This window comes from Furipterus horrens, unplaced genomic scaffold, assembly GCF_987537825.1.
Source record: "Furipterus horrens unplaced genomic scaffold, mFurHor1.1.pri manual_scaffold_8, whole genome shotgun sequence".
Taxonomy (NCBI): Eukaryota; Metazoa; Chordata; class Mammalia; order Chiroptera; family Furipteridae; genus Furipterus; species Furipterus horrens.
The window spans coordinates 100,224,247-100,241,413 of NW_028327178.1; the positions used below are offsets into that span (position 1 = coordinate 100,224,247).

The following is a 17,167-nucleotide window of genomic DNA, read 5'->3' on the forward strand; positions in this document are numbered from 1 at the left end:
CAGCAATGATGAGACTCATAGCATTGACTCATAGTTTAAAACCTGAACTCCAAAAAAGAAATCCCAGGTTTCTCCTTTCCTCTGTGATCTAAGCGCCATGAAACTAATCCGCAAGTACTTGCGATACCACCTCACTCAAGTAATCAAAGTTAGCATCACGAGCAACCAAACAAATCAACATTGCCTACTCTCTGCATGTCACTTTTCTTCAGTCAGGGTAGGAGAGAAATGTATAAGGCCAGGTCTCTGACTTCAAGGACCTCCAGAATGGGAGCCGGGAAAGGGAGAGGCAGGCAAACCCAGAAGACATCTTTATTGCCTCTGTGGAGATGTCCAGGGGATTTTATGAAATGGAGCAATAAGGAGGGACTGGGCTGATGAAGGCCAAGCTGAATGTTAATGATAGCAAACTGATTAAGAACATGGGCACCAGAGTCAGACTTTGATTCCGACACCAGCCTCATTCCCTGACAGTTTGCTATTTCGGGCATGTGATTTATCTTCCCGACCTTCAACTTCCTTATTTGTAAGATACGAATATTAATAGACTCTTCCTCTCTGGGCGGTTGGGAATATTAAATGAGGACTGTATAGAAAGCACTAAGTTTGGTTTGTGTCATATTGTAAGTGTGGCTCCCACCAGGTCCCTGGAAGACTGCTGCTAGGTCACTGGATGGGTCCCTAAACTGGCAGAACTGACCCTAGACCATGGCTGAGAGGGACTGGAACTGAGACCCAGGGCTGCCTCAGTTTCCACAGCCAAGACTGATCTGTAGACCAGGCTCTGGAGGCCCCCCATATGGGTGTGTCTCCCACCCAACTGAATGTTCCATCTCTGAGTACAGAGGAAGCTTGGGGCAATTATAGAGTGGATATTGCAGAGGAACTGTCTTTTTCTTGTATTAGTGATGCCTCTGCCTCATTCTTACCCTGTGATTTTAAAGAAGTTCCTACCCATCTTTGGCCCTCCATTTTCCCCTCTTGATTTAGATAACTGAACAGATTATACCCATGTTTTCCCCTCCCCTTTCAAGCTATAATAATTGATGTCACTTAAAGCAAATCAAGGGACTCCAGGACCAGTACTCTTCATTCTCTCTCCCCATGCAGCCCATAGCAGGAGAGGGTGGGCTTTTATAAAATTTCACTATTTTTAAATAAAAAATGGCCTTAATGTCTTTGGTTCCTCCACCATTTCCCTTCGTCCTCTGGTTTCTGTTGTTTTCCTTCTCTTGTTTCACAGGACTCCAGGAATCCTTCCTTGTCCAACGGAGGACCTTCATGCTATGCTCGGGTCTTCAGGTTCACCCCTCTCTCCCCCAAAACCTTTACTCTCTAAGGGGCTAAGCAGTAATTCAAGCTAAGCGTGAATAACCGTTAACTCCTGATTGCCCCAGTATGTCGTCGTCGTCAGCAGCCGTCCGTCTCGAGAGACGATGGTGTAGCTTCTTAAGAGTCTATCTGCACTGCCGAGAATGGCTGTGCAGTCCGACTCGGGAGTGACACGGTATCTGTCTCCTCCCGTGTTGAATCGACATCTTGCGATGATGCTGGAGTGTCCTCTCCAGTGAAGCTGAAGCTACAGAGCCTGGGCAGGGTGATATGGAGGGTCTGCTGTTGCCCATGCAGCAGACCCCCCCTCTCTTCGCAGCTGAAGGGTCCAAGGGAAAGACGGAGTCAATACAGCTTGGCTTCAGGTGCGCCGCAGGAGTTGCCGGTGTTGACTACAACGTCAAACCGCCTTAGGGACTCCGGCTCCGGATTTTCTGTCGGGGTTTACTCCCTTAGCCTTTCCCCTGAAGAGGTATGCCGCAAGGCAGCGGAGGTTTTTTGGAGTCAGAGTTTTCCTTCTCTGATGTGCCCTGACTGGAAGATCGAACCAGCGACACTTAGCTCGCAGGCCGACGCTCAATCCACTGAGCCAAACCAGCCAGGGGCATCCCCAGTATGTATGTATGTAAAAAAAGCAGGTCTTGAGATTTTGAACATGCTGGCAAATATTTATAGAATGTCAGGCACAGAAAGGGGTGACTTTAAGAACACAGCAGGGAGAATAAATCTGGGGTGGAGAAATGCATCTCTTCTTCACAATAGCGCCTTCCATCACCCTAGAGCTGTCCTGACTCCAGGGGGCGTGGGAGGACTGGACCGTCTTAGGAAATCAGATGTTGTGGCAGACTTTCCCACATGTTTCTTTCTTCCAAAAGTTGTTCCCATTGCTGAAGCAGCCTCCATAGAAAAACACCTCACAGGCATGAGTGGTCGCGTTGTAGAACCATCGCTGGATGCGAGCTCGACAAGGGCCCCTCTCCATGGGCAGCTTGCAAACATCTGGGGAGACATTCTGTTGGGGACTCTTTTGGCCTAAAGAGAGAAAGTGGTTGAGAGAGGCCAAACGTATCACCTTTCCCCTGTTAGCGCCACATGCCAGGAGCCAGGATAGCCGTGGGCACAAGTGTGAGGCTGTCTGCGTCGCTGGGCTCCGTACCTCTTCCCACCCAGCGCCCCTGGCCTACCCAGCCGTGGCCTCATCGGTCTATGCAGAAATTGGAATTTTTATTTTTGGAAGTAGCCTACTGTGTTAAGAAAAATGCCAGACTTGAGAGTCCAGCTCTAGTGGATGCAAATCCACTGACTACTGTGTGATATTGTATCAACTTAACTCCCCCAAATCTCCGTTTCTTCATTTGTGAAATTAGGGAGCTGAACCCCATCACCTCTGAGCACCTCTTCAGATCTGATTTTCTAGGATTTGATGACTAAGCTCTCCCAGGCTTCCCCTCCTGCCTCATGATCGCTCCATGGTAGGTGTTTCATATGAAAAGGGACTGACTTAGACCCCAAGAGTGGGGCTCAAAGTTGATTCAATCATTTCTAGCTATGGGACCTTAAACAAATCCCCTATTTATCTTTGGTGTTCAGTTTTCTTCATGTAGTCAGCAGTCAATCCCTCACCCTGTTGTCCATGTCTATGGCTCATTTATACTAGTTCCTTGACTGTGGGGTGGGGGTGGGGGCAGGGCAGGAGAGCAATGGGGGAAAAATTGGACAACTGTAATAGAAAAACAAAAAATGTTCTCTTCATTGTAAAATGTGGTATAATATTCATGCTTTAGGCTCACTGGAGGCTTAGAGATAGCCTGTGGAAAGCATTGATAAACAGAAAAGCATCAATAAAGAGTAGCTGCGCTCAATCACTGTTTCCCTTCCTTCATCAAGAAGACTCTTGAGAGCAGGTACCTCATCCTACTCATTTCCACAGTCTACGTGCCTAAAACAGGCCTGGCTCTTAATTCTCGGTAAATATTTGTTAAGAGAAAAGAAACCCATGTGATCCCCTAAGGTGGGGTTACAAGTTTTTTTGTATTGTCATTTTAGGTGAAGGTTTCTATCCTTGCAGTTACTCTTCAAGGTAGAGATTAGAATTTCCAACTTTAGTGAAGAAACTAAGGTCAGAGTGGTGACGTGCCTTTCCTAAGGTCATGCTAGAAAGTGGTAGGGTCAAGAATCAAACCCAGGCTGGTCAGGCTGCAAAGGCTGGCAGGTTCTCAATCCATAGTTGTTGTTGTAGAATCTATGGATGGATGGATGGATGGATGGATGGGTGGATGGGTGGGTGGGTGGGTGGATGGTTGGATAATCACTCCTGTAGTGGACTCTGAGGCATCAAACTAGGCAGAGGAAAGGTTCAGGCTCTGTCTTATCTTCCTCCCTGTAAGGCTGACCCTAAAGCTGAAGGATAATGGGAAAGAGGCAGCTAATGCTTTACAAGAACCCAACCAACAGTCTCTTTCTGTTACCCCTATTCATCTCGTTTCTATTCTGTCCTTACTTTATTATTTTTGTCCTAGTTGTTTGGGGGGCTTCCTCTGTTGTTCTCCTCTGAGATCCTGTGTGCTATGCTTGGCTAATTGACTTACACTGTTTTGTTTTGTTTTTTCCTAATATAAACACTTAAGGCTACAAATCTCCCTCTAAGAACCACTTTAACTGCATTTCACAATGTTTGTTATATGGCATTTTCATAATGGATTAGGTCTAAGATAAGAATATATTTACAGCTAAATTATACTGAAGACTTTTATGCAGCAGAACAGTTGGTCAGTTAAGTCAATTCATTCACCATAATTTAAAGAAAAAAATACTGAAGCTCAGAGAAGCTAAATAATATTCCCAAGGCATGGAGTTTGTAAGTGGTGGAGCCAGGACCTGAACCCTCCAGGTGTCTGACTTCAGGTGTGCCCATCCTATTGATCACTTCATTCTTCTTCCTTGTAGCAGAGGTTCTTAAACTTGGATGTGCATCAGAATCACCTGGAGGGTTCGTTAAGCCAGAGACTGTGAGAACCAACCCCAGAGTCTCTGATCCAGAAGGACTGGAAATTAGTAAGTTCTTCTGGACCAGGAGACAAACCTTGAGATCACTGGCTTATAGGGTTATTGGGAGGTATAGTATCCCACTTATATATATGAATCTATAATCTATAGCTTCACACATGTACTTATGTGCAGAGAGCTGTATGGGAAGGATGTTCACCAACACATTAACAGTGATAATGTCAGGTAAGTAAGATTTTTCACAAATGTCTACTTTCTTCCTTATACTTCTGTATTTTGAATTTTCTACAAAGTATAGGTATTTTTGTAATCATGTATTATAAGACATATTTTTAAAAGGGAATCTTACTGGCTGCTCAAAAATCTTGGCGACTATTGCTAACTGTCCTCATTTCTGATTGATTATCCTGTGTATATTGCATTTCATCTCCCCAATTCTGTTTGCAGATTTTAAGCTTCAGCAAAGAAAGTAGGACAGAAAGGACCCGTCTTCTACACTAAAGTCTCACTTGGCTAAGTCCCTCACCTTCAAATTTTGCGTCCTACATCTTCTTCCCGACCTTGCCTTGCTCACAGGCAGCCCCGCCCCAGCCTTTGAATCCCCTTCACCCTGCTCTACTTTTTCTCTTTTCTACAGCACATTTATCATCTCTTACGTGTATTACACATTGTCTGCCCCTCTCCCACTGGACTGTAAATTCCGCAAAGGCAGGGTCTTTGTTTCACTCATTACTTTAGCCTTAGCGCCTAGGACAGTACCTGGCATATCGTGTGTGCCCAACATGTAGTTAATGAAGTGAATTGAATTTACTCCCTACCCTGTGAGATAAGGAACAGACTCTCTTTGTTCTGCTGAATCCCCCACCCCAGCTTTTTCCCAGGCTACTCGTGGCGCCTCCACTTCCGTACCAACCTTTTCCTACTTTGAATTGGAGCTCTTGGCTGAAGGTGAGAAGCAGGAGAAATGGGAGAGAGACCCGGTACTGCATAGTGCTACCCATCCAGTGGCCCAGCCTGGGGTTGGCATTTTAGGGGGAAGGTGGACTAGTGGGGAGGAGCCTGACCCCACATTCCATTTGTTCATCTCTAACTCCTGCTAATCATGAGTTTGGACTACCCCCAGAACACAGTGTCCAGCTAAGGCACGTCTCTGCCCTTTTTCTTTGGTTTTTATCTGATCTTTGGCTTTTATCCAAGGCCACCTTACTGCACATCAGGGTAGAAGCCACTGTAACAATAATAAAACAATAGGTACTATTTGTTGAGTGCCTTTACCTTCCCAGGCACCATATAAACTACTTTTCACACATTACCCTCCCTTGAATCCACATATTTTGCAGATGAAGGGAGGTTAAACTACCTTCACCAGTATCACATGGATAGTGAGTTTCAGAGCCAGGATTGGGACCCTTATCTGTCCAACTCCAATGCCTTTGTATTACTCATTAATTCAACAAACATTTATTGAGTTCCCAACAGTGTGCCAGGCATAGTCTCAGCTGCTGCCTCCCTCCCCTCTGGGGTCTCCCAGGGAATTGTGACAGCAGCACTTACATGGTTGTGTAGAAGGGAGGCCCAACTTTGTTTGGTTTAGAGAATCATTCTGTCTAGAGACACACCTCAGTTGCCAAGGACCAGCACATTCCCTACCCACCTCCTCTCTCAAATCCTCTAGAGATCTGATTGTTTTTAAAGACAAAAATGCTTTAGTGGGATTTAGTGAATCTTGGATATGAAATTTAAGGTTGTGCTTTTGAGTTCAGGTGCTCTTGACCTTGGGAAAGTCATGTGGCCTCTCTGAGCCTCAGTTTTCTCATCTATAAATTGAGGTTAATTATGCTGGTTTAGCATACTTCCCAGAACTGGCACAAGGGTTCAATGAATATACAAATGCTTCATACATTACAAGTGCATGCACGGGACATGCCATTTGCAGATGTGTGTGTGTGTGATGACCCTTTTGGAAATGGGAGTGCCAACAGGATCAGATCCATACTTGCTCTACAGAAATGTGTTACCCATCTTTGTCCATTACTGCTAACTCTTCCTTCTTCCTCTTTAAATCCCCTGCAGCCACGATGACACTCATTCCTTGGACAGTTTCTCCAAACTACAGCTCACACAGTGGTTGGCCAACCTTCTCATCACCTGCTCATCCTCACTGCTTCCTCTGCCTTTATTTTCTGGAAGACTTCTCTGAAGCCTGTGTTTCAACATTTCTGTGATACATCTTGTTTTGCACTTTGGTGGATCCACCAGGATTATTCCTGGTATCTTTTTCCTTTGCTCTCTCTCGTGGTCAAATCTGTTCATCAGAAACCAAAACAACGGCAGAAGGAGACCCCCAGGGAGTGAACAGACTGACGTTTGTCATTCAGACAGAGTAAAGGCAGGACTGCCTACCGCGTCCTTGGCTGAGTGCTTCCACATTGCTCCCTCTTCTAGAACAGCTGACCAGGAAGTGAGAACTGACCTTTTAACACACAATTCAGGAGAGCAGTTTTCATCTGGGGAGGGGGTGACTCTACCCTCCAGGGACACTTGGCAATATCTAGAGACGTTTTTAATTGTCACAACTTAGGAGAAGGGGGCTCCTGCCGGTAGAGGCCAGTGATGCTGCTAACTTAACCATCCTACAATGCCCAGGATAACTCCACAGCAAAGAATGATTTGTCCCCAAATGTCAGTAGGACCAGGGTTAGGAAACCCTGCAGAGAGTTATGGATATAAATATTTTTTAATTCTAAAAATATTTCCACTGTGAGCAGTGTGATAAGGACTCCACGCAAGTAGGGCAGTGCTTGATGAGGTGTGCCTGTACTTATTTCGCTGAGCAGGCCTGTGGGCAGATGTGGGAGGCACTGGCCTTCAGAAACCAGGCATCCTGTACCCGGGTTGCCCTGCGGGGTCTTTGGTCACAACTCAGTGACTTGGCTCTTCCTCGGGTGGTTTGGGTGGCAGAGCTACTATCATTCCAGAAGATAGAGGGCAAGTGTAAGATTTATGAAAAACCCTTGGTAGTTATCCAGCACTTATACTCATCAAAGGAGTCTTACTAATCTTATATCAACCATATATATATGTACAGAATTAAATTACTTTTGATTGGGATTCATTGATTTTGGTGGTGTAAGGACGGGGGAATAAAGTTTTCCCTTTCAGATTCTCAATTCCACAAAACCTTTCTTTTTCCTAGAAGGGAGAAGGAAACTAACATCACTTCAACACCAACAATATGTCAAGGAATTTTCTGCCTTGTCTCATTAATTTCTCACAAAAAGTCCTTGGGATAGATATTGTTATCATCCCCATTTTATAGAATAGTGGAACAGGGACTTAGAAGACTCGCTTATACATATAACAAATACATTAATCATAAGCACATCATACTAAGAGAGTTTATTTCTATTTCTTACCTTATTTATGTTCAAAATAAAGCTCTACAGGTACAAAATAAGGTTGACCACTTTAAGAGTAGAGCCCATTTGTATCTTCAGAAATCCAAGTAGAATTTTAGTAGAAGATACTTTTTATCATTCTATGCCAAATAGCTTGACTATACATAGAGGAAGGAGAAATTGTCTATAGAACTCAGAGGCCTGAACCTACTCGTAAGACATGGAAAATGCTCACTTCGGGGAGCTCCAGGTTGACCCCTTTTCTGAAAGCTGTGACCCTACAAGGTTTGCATCTGAATGGTTGAGATCATAAAGTGTGCCTGCCTTTTTTTACATGTTTGTTCTAATAATAATACTAATCTTTTTGATTATGGACCAGCAACATGCCAGGCAGTATATTACCCACATATTACATAACTCCTCTTGTGTGCTCGTCACAGACTCTGTGGTGCTGGTTTTATCCTTTTGCAATCTCCCAGATGAAAAACCAAGACCCAGGGAAGTTATGATATTAATTAGGAGTGTAATATTAAATCAGCAGTGTTTTAGCCCAGTAGTTCCAAACTTCCAATACATCAGAGTCACCTTGAGACCTTCCTTTCTTTTTTTTTCATTCAGTGTTTTTTTTAAGTATGTTTTATTGATTATGTTGTTACAGCAGTCCCATTTTTTTTTTCCTTTGCTTCCCTCCACCTAGTACTCTCCTTCCCTCCAGCAATCCCACCCCCCTTAGTTCATGTCCATGGGTGGTGCGTATAAGTTCTTTGGCTTCACCCTTTTCTATATTATTCTTAACTTCTCCCTGTCTATTTTGTACCAACCGATTATGCTTCTTAGTCCCTGTATCATTTCCCCATTTCTCCCTCTTCCCCGACCCAGCTGATAACCCTCCAAATGATCCCCATACCTATGATTCTGTTCCTATTCTGGTTTGCTTAGTTGGATTTTGTTTTTAATATTTAGATTCAGTTGTTGGTAGTCGTGAGTTTGTTGTCATTTTAGTGTTCATAATTTTGATCTTGTTTTTCCTAAGTAGGTCTCTTTGATATTTCATATAATAATAGCTTGGTGATGATGAATTCCTTTAGCTTTAGCTTGTCTGGGAAGCACTTCATCTGCCCTTCCATTCTAAATGATAGCTTTGCTGGATAGAGTAATTAGGTTGTAAGTCCTTGCTTTTCATCACATTGAATAGTTCTTGCCAGTCCCTTCTTGCCTGCAAAATTTCTTTTGAGAAATCAGCTGACAGTCTTATAGGCACTCCTTTGTAGGTAACTCTCTTCTTTTCCCTTGCTACTTTTAAGATTCTCTCTTTCTCTTTAATCTTTGGCATTTTAATTATGATGTGTCTTGGTGTGGTTCTCTTTGGATTAGTTTGTTTGGGACTCTCCATGCTTCCTGGACTTGTACTGTATGTCTATTTCCTTCACCAAATATAGGGAGTTTTCCTTCATTATTTTCTCACATAAGTTTTCAATTTCTTGCTCTTCCTCTTCTCCTTCTGGCACCCCTAAGGTTTGGATGTTGGCACATTTAAAGTTGTCCAAGAGGTTCCTAAGCCTCTACTCAATTTTTTCAATTCCTGTTTCTTCATTCTGTACTGGTTGATGCTTTATTTCTTCCTTATGTTCCAAATCATTGATTTGAACCCGGTTTCATTACTTTCACCATTGGTTTTGTATGGATTTTCCTTCGTTTCATTTAGCATAGCCTTCACTTCTTCCCTTATGCGTTTGCCATACTCAAGCATATCTGTCAAGCCTGTGAACATCTTTATCACCAGTGTTTTGAACTCTGCATCTGTTAGGTAATCTATCTCCTCATCACTTAGTTCTCCCACTGGAACCTTGATCCACCCCCCATTTTGGGCCATACCTCTCTGTCTCCTCATCTTGACAGGCTCCTATGTTTGTTTGCCTCTGTAACAGGTAGAGCTGTCACACCTGTTACATTATAAGGGGTGGAGCCTTAGGTATTCGTCAGTACGGGCAACCCATTTCACCATGTTGTGGCACTGTGTGTGGGGGAGGGGTCTGAGAGGGAAAAATGTCGCTTACTCAGCACTCGCCCCTTTTCCAGGTACTTTTCCCACTTTGAATGGGACTGGCGCCTCTCTAGCTCTTGCCCTGGCTGTTGTTCCCAGAGTGGGTGGGTCTGTGGACATTCTAGTACTGTGGTGGCTCTTTAAACAAGTGGACTCTGCTGAGAGACTGGCAGTTTCTTCCTCCACCACAGCCCCCATTGGTTTGCACAGTCAAAAGGCACTGGGACCATGAGCTTCTAGGTCCGGTGAGGAGCTGGGAACGCTCCCCAGGTGTCCCTCCTGACTTTTTAAAATGTGCAACTGCACTTTCTGGCGGCCTGCCACTGCCACCACTGCTGCACCACCACACCGTCCCCTCTGCCCCAGCTCCGCCCCTCCTACCTGTCTGGATGAGTATTTCTTCTTTATATCTCTGTTTGCTGGACTTCCATGCAGTTTAATTTTCTGGAATTTCTGGTTGTCTCTAGTTTTGAGGTAGTTGTATTCCTTCTTAGTTGTGGAGCAAGATGCAGCGTGTCTATCTAGGTCTCCATCTTGGCCGGAAGTCACCAAAGCCCCAGTTCTTAATGCCCATATCCTCCCAACACTTAATGCAATCAACTCTCAGTACTAAATTTCAATTTGAAATACTGAACATGGATTCTGTGTTCTCTATGAAACTCTGACTGATGAGTGAGAGCCCAGCCTTTCCATTTTCATAATGGAACACTAGTTTCACCTTCTACAAAGACTCCTCAGGGTATGGAATTCTTCAACTGTAGGAGTGACATTAAGATGCTGACTATTAAAAAACAAAGTGACAAGTAGACTTTATATCCACTCTGATTTCCAACTAGGCTGTGGAATCTGGCAATACCTTGCACTCTTTGAATGTGGATTTTAGCTCCACTTTTACTATTGATTTGCTGTGTGATCTTGGATGTCTATTTCCTACCAGAAGCTTCCATTTGCACATTTGTGAAAAACAAAGAAGTGGGTTATTGGAGCTGGTAGACTTCTCTAACCCCCACAGCTTGGACATTTCCCGAGTTTCAAACCATCCACAGCTTCCTCTGGTCATTTCTGGCTCTGCAGGAAGATTTCAGGTGAGAATAAGAAGAACAGGGAAGTTGAGGGATCATGGGTCTGCATTTGACACCATGAATAACACCTAAAGATTCCACTTGAGGTGCCCTCTGGGTTCTAATGGGCAGAGAAATGAGCAAACAGTTGCTAACAAAGAGATACAGCATCTTTCATTGAAGTCATTATAAGGCATTGAGATCCCTGTGCTCAGCCACAAAGGCTCTGAGCTCATTCCTGAGCACAGCAGGTACGCAGATACTGTCAACTACAGGGCACACTCTGGCCACTTCCAAAGACCTCTCTGGTCCATGGGCTCCTAGGATAGATGATTCTATTCCAGTCACTCATGTATGTCAACCCCAAGCAAAGATTGGGAAGCACCAATGGGATGGAAAAGCCCCAGGTGCTTATCAGACTTGGCACAGCTCCTGAGCTGCCTTAACATCTTTAGAAGTATTCTTTGAGGTCAGTCCACCACCTTCAACTTATGGATGGGAACCTGAGTGTCCTGAGAGGAACATCCCTGCACTCTACCCTGTCCCAACCAGGTTTCTTGATGGAATCATACAAAAGGGAATTCAGTTAAATTACTGTGTTTTTAGAGCACAAAATTAATAGGAATACAAATATCAAGTTATGGCTGTGTGTTCATACTTCTGTTTTATGCATCCCAACGACAAACAAAACCAAAATATAATCATTTGGGGGTCAGCCATGTTCAACTAAAGACCCAATTATCTTTCCATAGAAATTGAGTTTTGCGGAATTGTTGTCATATATGTAAAAACTTAACTAATAGTTGATCTATATGGCTCTTGTGCAATTTGTGGTATTTGTTAGCTTAAAATTTTTCTTTCTCATTTGAAATAATATTCACTTCTTAATTTCATTAGTATTCATTTTTAAAAGACCCCTCCTAACTTTATAAGTTTCAGACTATATAAAACATAGATCTGCTGTGGATCTTAAGCATTTTATGACAATTTCACCAGGGTTCTCAATCTGCAGAATTTTCGTGCTCCTTTCTCCCTCTTTTGACATCACCAGGAGACCCAGAGACTTCTCTGGAAACTGCACTCGGGGAGCAGAGATGAATTATTCAGCCTCAGAGAAACCAGACCTCACACAGCACTTTATTAGGGGAAACTGGTAGCTTCCAAAGGTTAAATGGGAGCCCTGAAAGTTGAAGAGATAGGGTCACACACTGAAAAAGAGTCAAAAAGTGATAGGCATTATGTTTAAAGAGAAGCTGAGCTGAAGGAAAGAGAGTAAGCCAATCCTGGGGTTTGGTGTTTGGAACAGCTAAGGTCCGGCAGCCAAGATTTGGCCAGTGGAAACCAATATGGAGCATCAGTCAAGCACAGGTTGAGAGAGCCTGGATTATGAGCCAGATCCTGAGGTTGTTCCAGCTCAGGTTAGGTCATCCTAGCCAAGAAGATGATGACTGTGAGATAGCAAGATAGAAAAGGTTGAGATGCTGGGGCTCCAGTCCCCTTAAGAACATAATCTTGCAGTTACTGGGAAAAGGGAGATAAGGTCATTGTGTGTGTGTGTGTGTGTGTGTGTGTGATTTTGAGAGTACATTTACTAAAGCTGGGGACAGTGAAACAAAGGAAGGGCTTAGGATAGAAGAAGCAACAGAAGAGAGCCAAGGTGATGCTCTGCTTTGGCTCACTGGAAACATTACAGGAAAGAAGTGAGCCACGCTGGGCTGCGGGGACTCCCTGAGAAGTAAAAGTCAGAGTGACAGAAGCAGGGCTGCTGTTAGCTCACTGAAAAGTCAGAGAAAAGGGTCCTTGGAGAGAGGTTCATGGAGTTAGCTTGGGAAAGCTGCCGCCGCCTGCTGCTCCCCTGGTTGCAAGTCTCACCAGGACCCTTAGAGCTTAGGAGAAAGAGAGCAGGAATACGTGCCTGAGGAAGGGGGAAGAAATGTGTGGGTGTTCTCAATACAATATCACTTTGATATCCTCTCACAGGAAGAGAAAACAAATGGAGTGACTTGGGGGGGCTCTGGGTTTTCCAGTAGAGTCCCAGTTTATGTCTGTGGTCCCAGTATAATAATTAATGGCCCTTTCACTTTCAAAAGTGTCTTGGTTTGGTCCATAAAGCATTTGGTTGTCCTGGCTATAATCACCTTAAGAAGGAGAAGAAAGAGAATTCGTGATGAGGTTTGGTGATAAGTTAAGACCTGGAGTGACTGGCAGGTGCACGGTGCCCCGCGCTGGGCCGATCCACTGGACCTTCTTCTGACTTAGTCTCGGACACTCCACCACTTCTGCTTCCTCTTTCTGCACCTCCTGTTCAGCTCATACTTGCCAGCTTTGTCTGCTGCTCCCCATCCTATCCTCTTTTTCCTCTACTTACCCCTCTGAAGGTACATTCTTACTTCCTGATTGGCTTGGTCAGCTCCAAACTGGCCAAGTTCCTGGAACAGACCAGCCAATACCCAGACCTCCCAGGGTAGCCCAGGTGCGCATTGGGAAATGGGACTCCCTCTAGGACTTACGTGTCTTTAGGCAGTAGGCCTTGCAGGCAGCTTCAGACTGGAAGTTGTTATTGTTCCCTAGGCAACCGCCATACATGAAGTTGAAGCACATCTGGGTTTCCTTATCATACCACCAGCGTGAAATGAGGGCCAAGCAGGGGCCAACTATCGGTGGCAAACTGCATATGTCTGCAAAGAGATTTCAGAGAGCAGTTTGGGTGCCTGCCTCTCTAGAGAACATTTCAGGCATGTGCAAAGGCATGGAGGAGTGATGCACACTCCTTCATGCCTTTGCACATGCCTGAAATGTCCGTCCCTCTCTTGCTCACTAGGCACATTCCTCTTCATTCTTCAAAAACCCTTCTCAGAGCTCAAAATTCTTCTGTATTGCCTTTCCAGGCCCCATGTTTCACTCCTCGCTTTTCTTTATTGCTTCTCAATCTTGCACACACATTTACCACTTCTATGCAATTATTTGTTGCACTTTATGACTCCTCCATGGGAATGTGAGATTTGTGCATTTTGTCATCCCAGTATTCCAGTTCCTAGAAGACAATTTGGCACTGAGTGGGTGCTTCAGGAATGTTCACAGTAAAAAAAATCAAATGGAACCTGAACTTCAAGAAATTTTTATTGAGCAACTGTTTTGTGCATAGTGCTATGAGGCACAAATAAGAGTTTTTTAGGATCTCATACATTAAGATTTTTCAGGTCTGAAATTATGGATCTCTTTACCAGGAGAGCCTTTCCTGAGCTCCCTGGATACACTGAGCAAGTGGAAACCATCATGGGTGTCAGGAGCACCAGTGAATATTTGTGAAATGAATGAGTGGATGAATACTCCTGATGGCCTTCTTTAGAGCTCAGCTATATGGGCAGAGAGGAAAGATTGAAGGAAGCTAAAGGTGGTTAGGGGGGTGGGGGTGGGGATCCAGGAAATAAGAATCATACACCCATCTTACAGCTATTCTATCACCTGACTCTATGTTAACATTTGATGGGACTTCACTAGCTATTTGGCATCTCGGAGGATCACACAAGAGTAACCAAGAGACAATGCAGTCTAATGCCCACATTTTTCTTACAGATGGGGAAACTAAGGCCCATAAAGGAAAAACTGTTACTCACACCACATACCTAAATAGGAGCAGAAATGAAATAAAACCCATGACTCCCAACACCCACCCCAGTCCAGGATCTGTATCAAGTAGAAGATGCACCCAGACACCAGCCGTCAGTGGACCGGGGAGAAAAGCCCAGCCATGCCAGTGCAAGTGGGGGGAGGGGTGAAGGCATTGGATAGTTCAGGGGATTTTTGTGTTACCTTCTCCGGGGATTACACATTTGTTTCCACAGTTAAACCTGCAACACTTCATCGTCGACGGGCAAGGTTTGCTCCTTGTACATTGGTCCATGTCTTCAACCTCACATGGTACTTTGGTTGTGGGGCACCCCTCTGAGAGAAGGGAAGAAGGAACCTTGAAGGGGCCAGAGCACCATTCCCAGGTCCAGGGCAGCACTGCAGAGGTAGGGGAGCTTGTTTTCACATCATTGTTCCCAGAAAGGAGTGACCTTCAGAGGGCTTGTGATTGGCACACTACTGCCCCCATTCCCCAACCCCGTAACAAGTGATAATCTAATCCCTAAATCCAGCCTTCCCCTTGCCCCCACGACCCATAAAGTTTCAGGGAGAAGGACACTCACCACTAGGACTCTTCAGGTCTCTTGACCTTCCTGTATTTGGACACCCCCTGAGTAAGGACAGGGTGGGGGTGCTCTTAGTGATTGAGCTCTCCATTTTTGGAGTCAAATGGCTGGGCTTTTGAATAGTGTGCAACCCTTAATATGGCAGGCATCATCTCTGAACCTTGACTCCCTCGTTTGCTTATAGGTTTTTTCTGATGATTAAGGTGACAAAACCTATAAAGCCATTGTCAAGATGGCTGGGGCATAATAATAATAATAACTAATATTGATGAAGTGCTTGTACCTTTCTCCTTGATCCTCGTGACAACTCTGGGTAAACCCCTATTAATATTCACATTTTATAAACAGAGGAGCCTGAAACACAGGGAAATTATGGGAACTTGCCCCAAGTCATGCAGCTACTAAGGACTGGAGCCAGGATTTGAACCTGCAATGTATGTTTCCACTGCTGTCTGAGCACTCCATATATTTTAGCTGCTAATTAGAGGGGTCTTTGTATCTCGGCATTTCAAGGGACGTCCAGAGACCATTCTTTATCCTAAAGGCAAGGATCCCCTGTGGGTATGGGAAGATGGTGCTGGAGGAGTGGGCTTTCTTATTGAAAAGACCCCTAAGTTTCCCAGTTCTTTTAGTTCGTTCAATGAGTTTCAGGTCCAGGCACTTCTAGGAAGTGAAATCTCCTCTCATAATGATGGGGGTGGGGGGTGGGGGGTGGGGGCAGGCATCAGTCGCCAGAGACTCAGGATCCTGCGTTCACTGAGACATCTTACCAGGAGGAAGGGAGCTGAAAGATGACTCCAAATATCTCCCTTCTCTCTCACCCAGGATCCCAAGCTGAGGTGGGGAAAAGCATTTCTTATCAGTAGAATTCGTTGTTCCTTCCTCCCAGCCAAGTTCCATTTCTCCACTGGGAGGCCTGAGTCCCCCGTACTTACTGTTTAAGAACCCCTCAGCCAGCCCAGGTTCCTGGACACCCCCCAGGAGGGTGAATGGTATCAGTAGTGGCAGAAGTCCTGAGAGCCTCATTTCAAGAGAAGCTGTTCTGGCTGGTGACACCAAAACTAAGAATGAGCGCACAAAGCAACTTCTTCTGAGCTTTTGGCTACCCTGGCATAGCCTAGCACCCCTGGGGACAAACCAGCTACACTTCCTCCTCTGGGGAACACCAAGTCCCTGAGGCCACCAGTTGTGACTAGCTGACACCCACAGCACCAACCCTGGGGGAAGGTGCTCTTGAGAGGCAACACCTAATCCTCAAGTGAGGTGAGGCTCTCTGGTTTTCTGGTTAACCACGGAGAGGAGGGGCAGAGCTTATCTGTGGCTTCTAGACTCCTTTGTCAGACAGGGTATTTGATTCCAGGGTCTTTCACTTTTCAGGGGAAGTTTGGAGATCAAAAGTATCCTGGTTCTTGTCTTCCTTTCCAGTCTTGATCTTCTTCTGACATGTCTATTTCTCTGTCTGCTTATTTTTCTCACACTGTTTATTTTCCTTCCCTCTGTGCCTCTTTTACTCCGTGACTTTTTCTCTTTTTCTGTGGGTCTCCCTCTGTCTGGGTCTCTTTCTCCCTGCTCTTCTATTTCCCTTCTGTCCTCTTCCTCTTTCCTCTCTTTGGGCCACCCCTTTTCGTTAACCATTGTCAAAGAGTGAAGGTATTGCCATGAGTAGCACGTAGGGGAGGAGACAGGTTGATTTCAGATTGAACCAAATCTTCAGAGGGTGCCTGTTGAGGTCACGGTGCTTTGAAAGCAAGAGAAAATGTGAGAGCTAATGGAGAGTTTCTGCCATTGAGTACAATCTGAAATAGGTGGTGCAGGAGAGCAATAATTAATAAATGTCGGTTATGACCTCAGAACCAGCTGCATCAGTGAGTGGGGCCTGAAGACTGTTCCACTGAACTCTCCAATTTAAGGCTTGAAGCATCTGTAAGACATACTTTCAGCTCACCTCTGGTGTCACCTTCAGCTCCATGAAACAGTTCTAGTGCACAATTTTTTCTAATCCATTTTCCTAATTGAGGTGGAATCCACATCCTATAAAATTAAGCATTTTGAAGTGAACAGCTCAGTGGCTTTTTAGTACCTTTCACGGTGTTGTACCACCGTCACCTTTATTGGTTCCAAAACATTTTC

At 44.8% G+C, this 17,167-nt stretch overlaps 1 protein-coding gene across 1 annotated transcript; it reads right to left on the reverse strand.

Annotated features, from left to right (window-relative positions):
- Window positions 1–13,340: 13,340 nt before the first annotated feature.
- LOC150003630 (WAP four-disulfide core domain protein 6A-like) lies at window positions 13,341–16,066 on the reverse strand. Its single transcript, XM_090285980.1, has 3 exons — window positions 15,973–16,066; window positions 14,655–14,786; window positions 13,341–13,519 (listed from the first exon to the last, which is right to left on the reverse strand). The coding sequence occupies exons 1-3, from the start codon at window positions 16,061–16,063 to the stop codon at window positions 13,341–13,343; spliced, it is 402 nt and encodes a 133-aa protein (XP_090142106.1). The 5' UTR covers window positions 16,064–16,066.
- Window positions 16,067–17,167: the final 1,101 nt, after the last annotated feature.

Excerpts from the sequence above, each read along its gene's own strand:
- LOC150003630 (XM_090285980.1), bottom strand. The coding sequence starts at position 16,063 with ATGAGGCTCTCAGGACTTCTGCCACTACTGATACCATTCACCCTCCTG. Across the intron at positions 14,787-15,972 it reads GGCTGAGGGGTTCTTAAACA|AGGGGTGCCCCACAACCAAA; the intron begins GTAAGTACGGGG and ends CCCTTCTCTCAG. Across the intron at positions 13,520-14,654 it reads ATGTGTAATCCCCGGAGAAG|ACATATGCAGTTTGCCACCG; the intron begins GTAACACAAAAA and ends ATCTCTTTGCAG.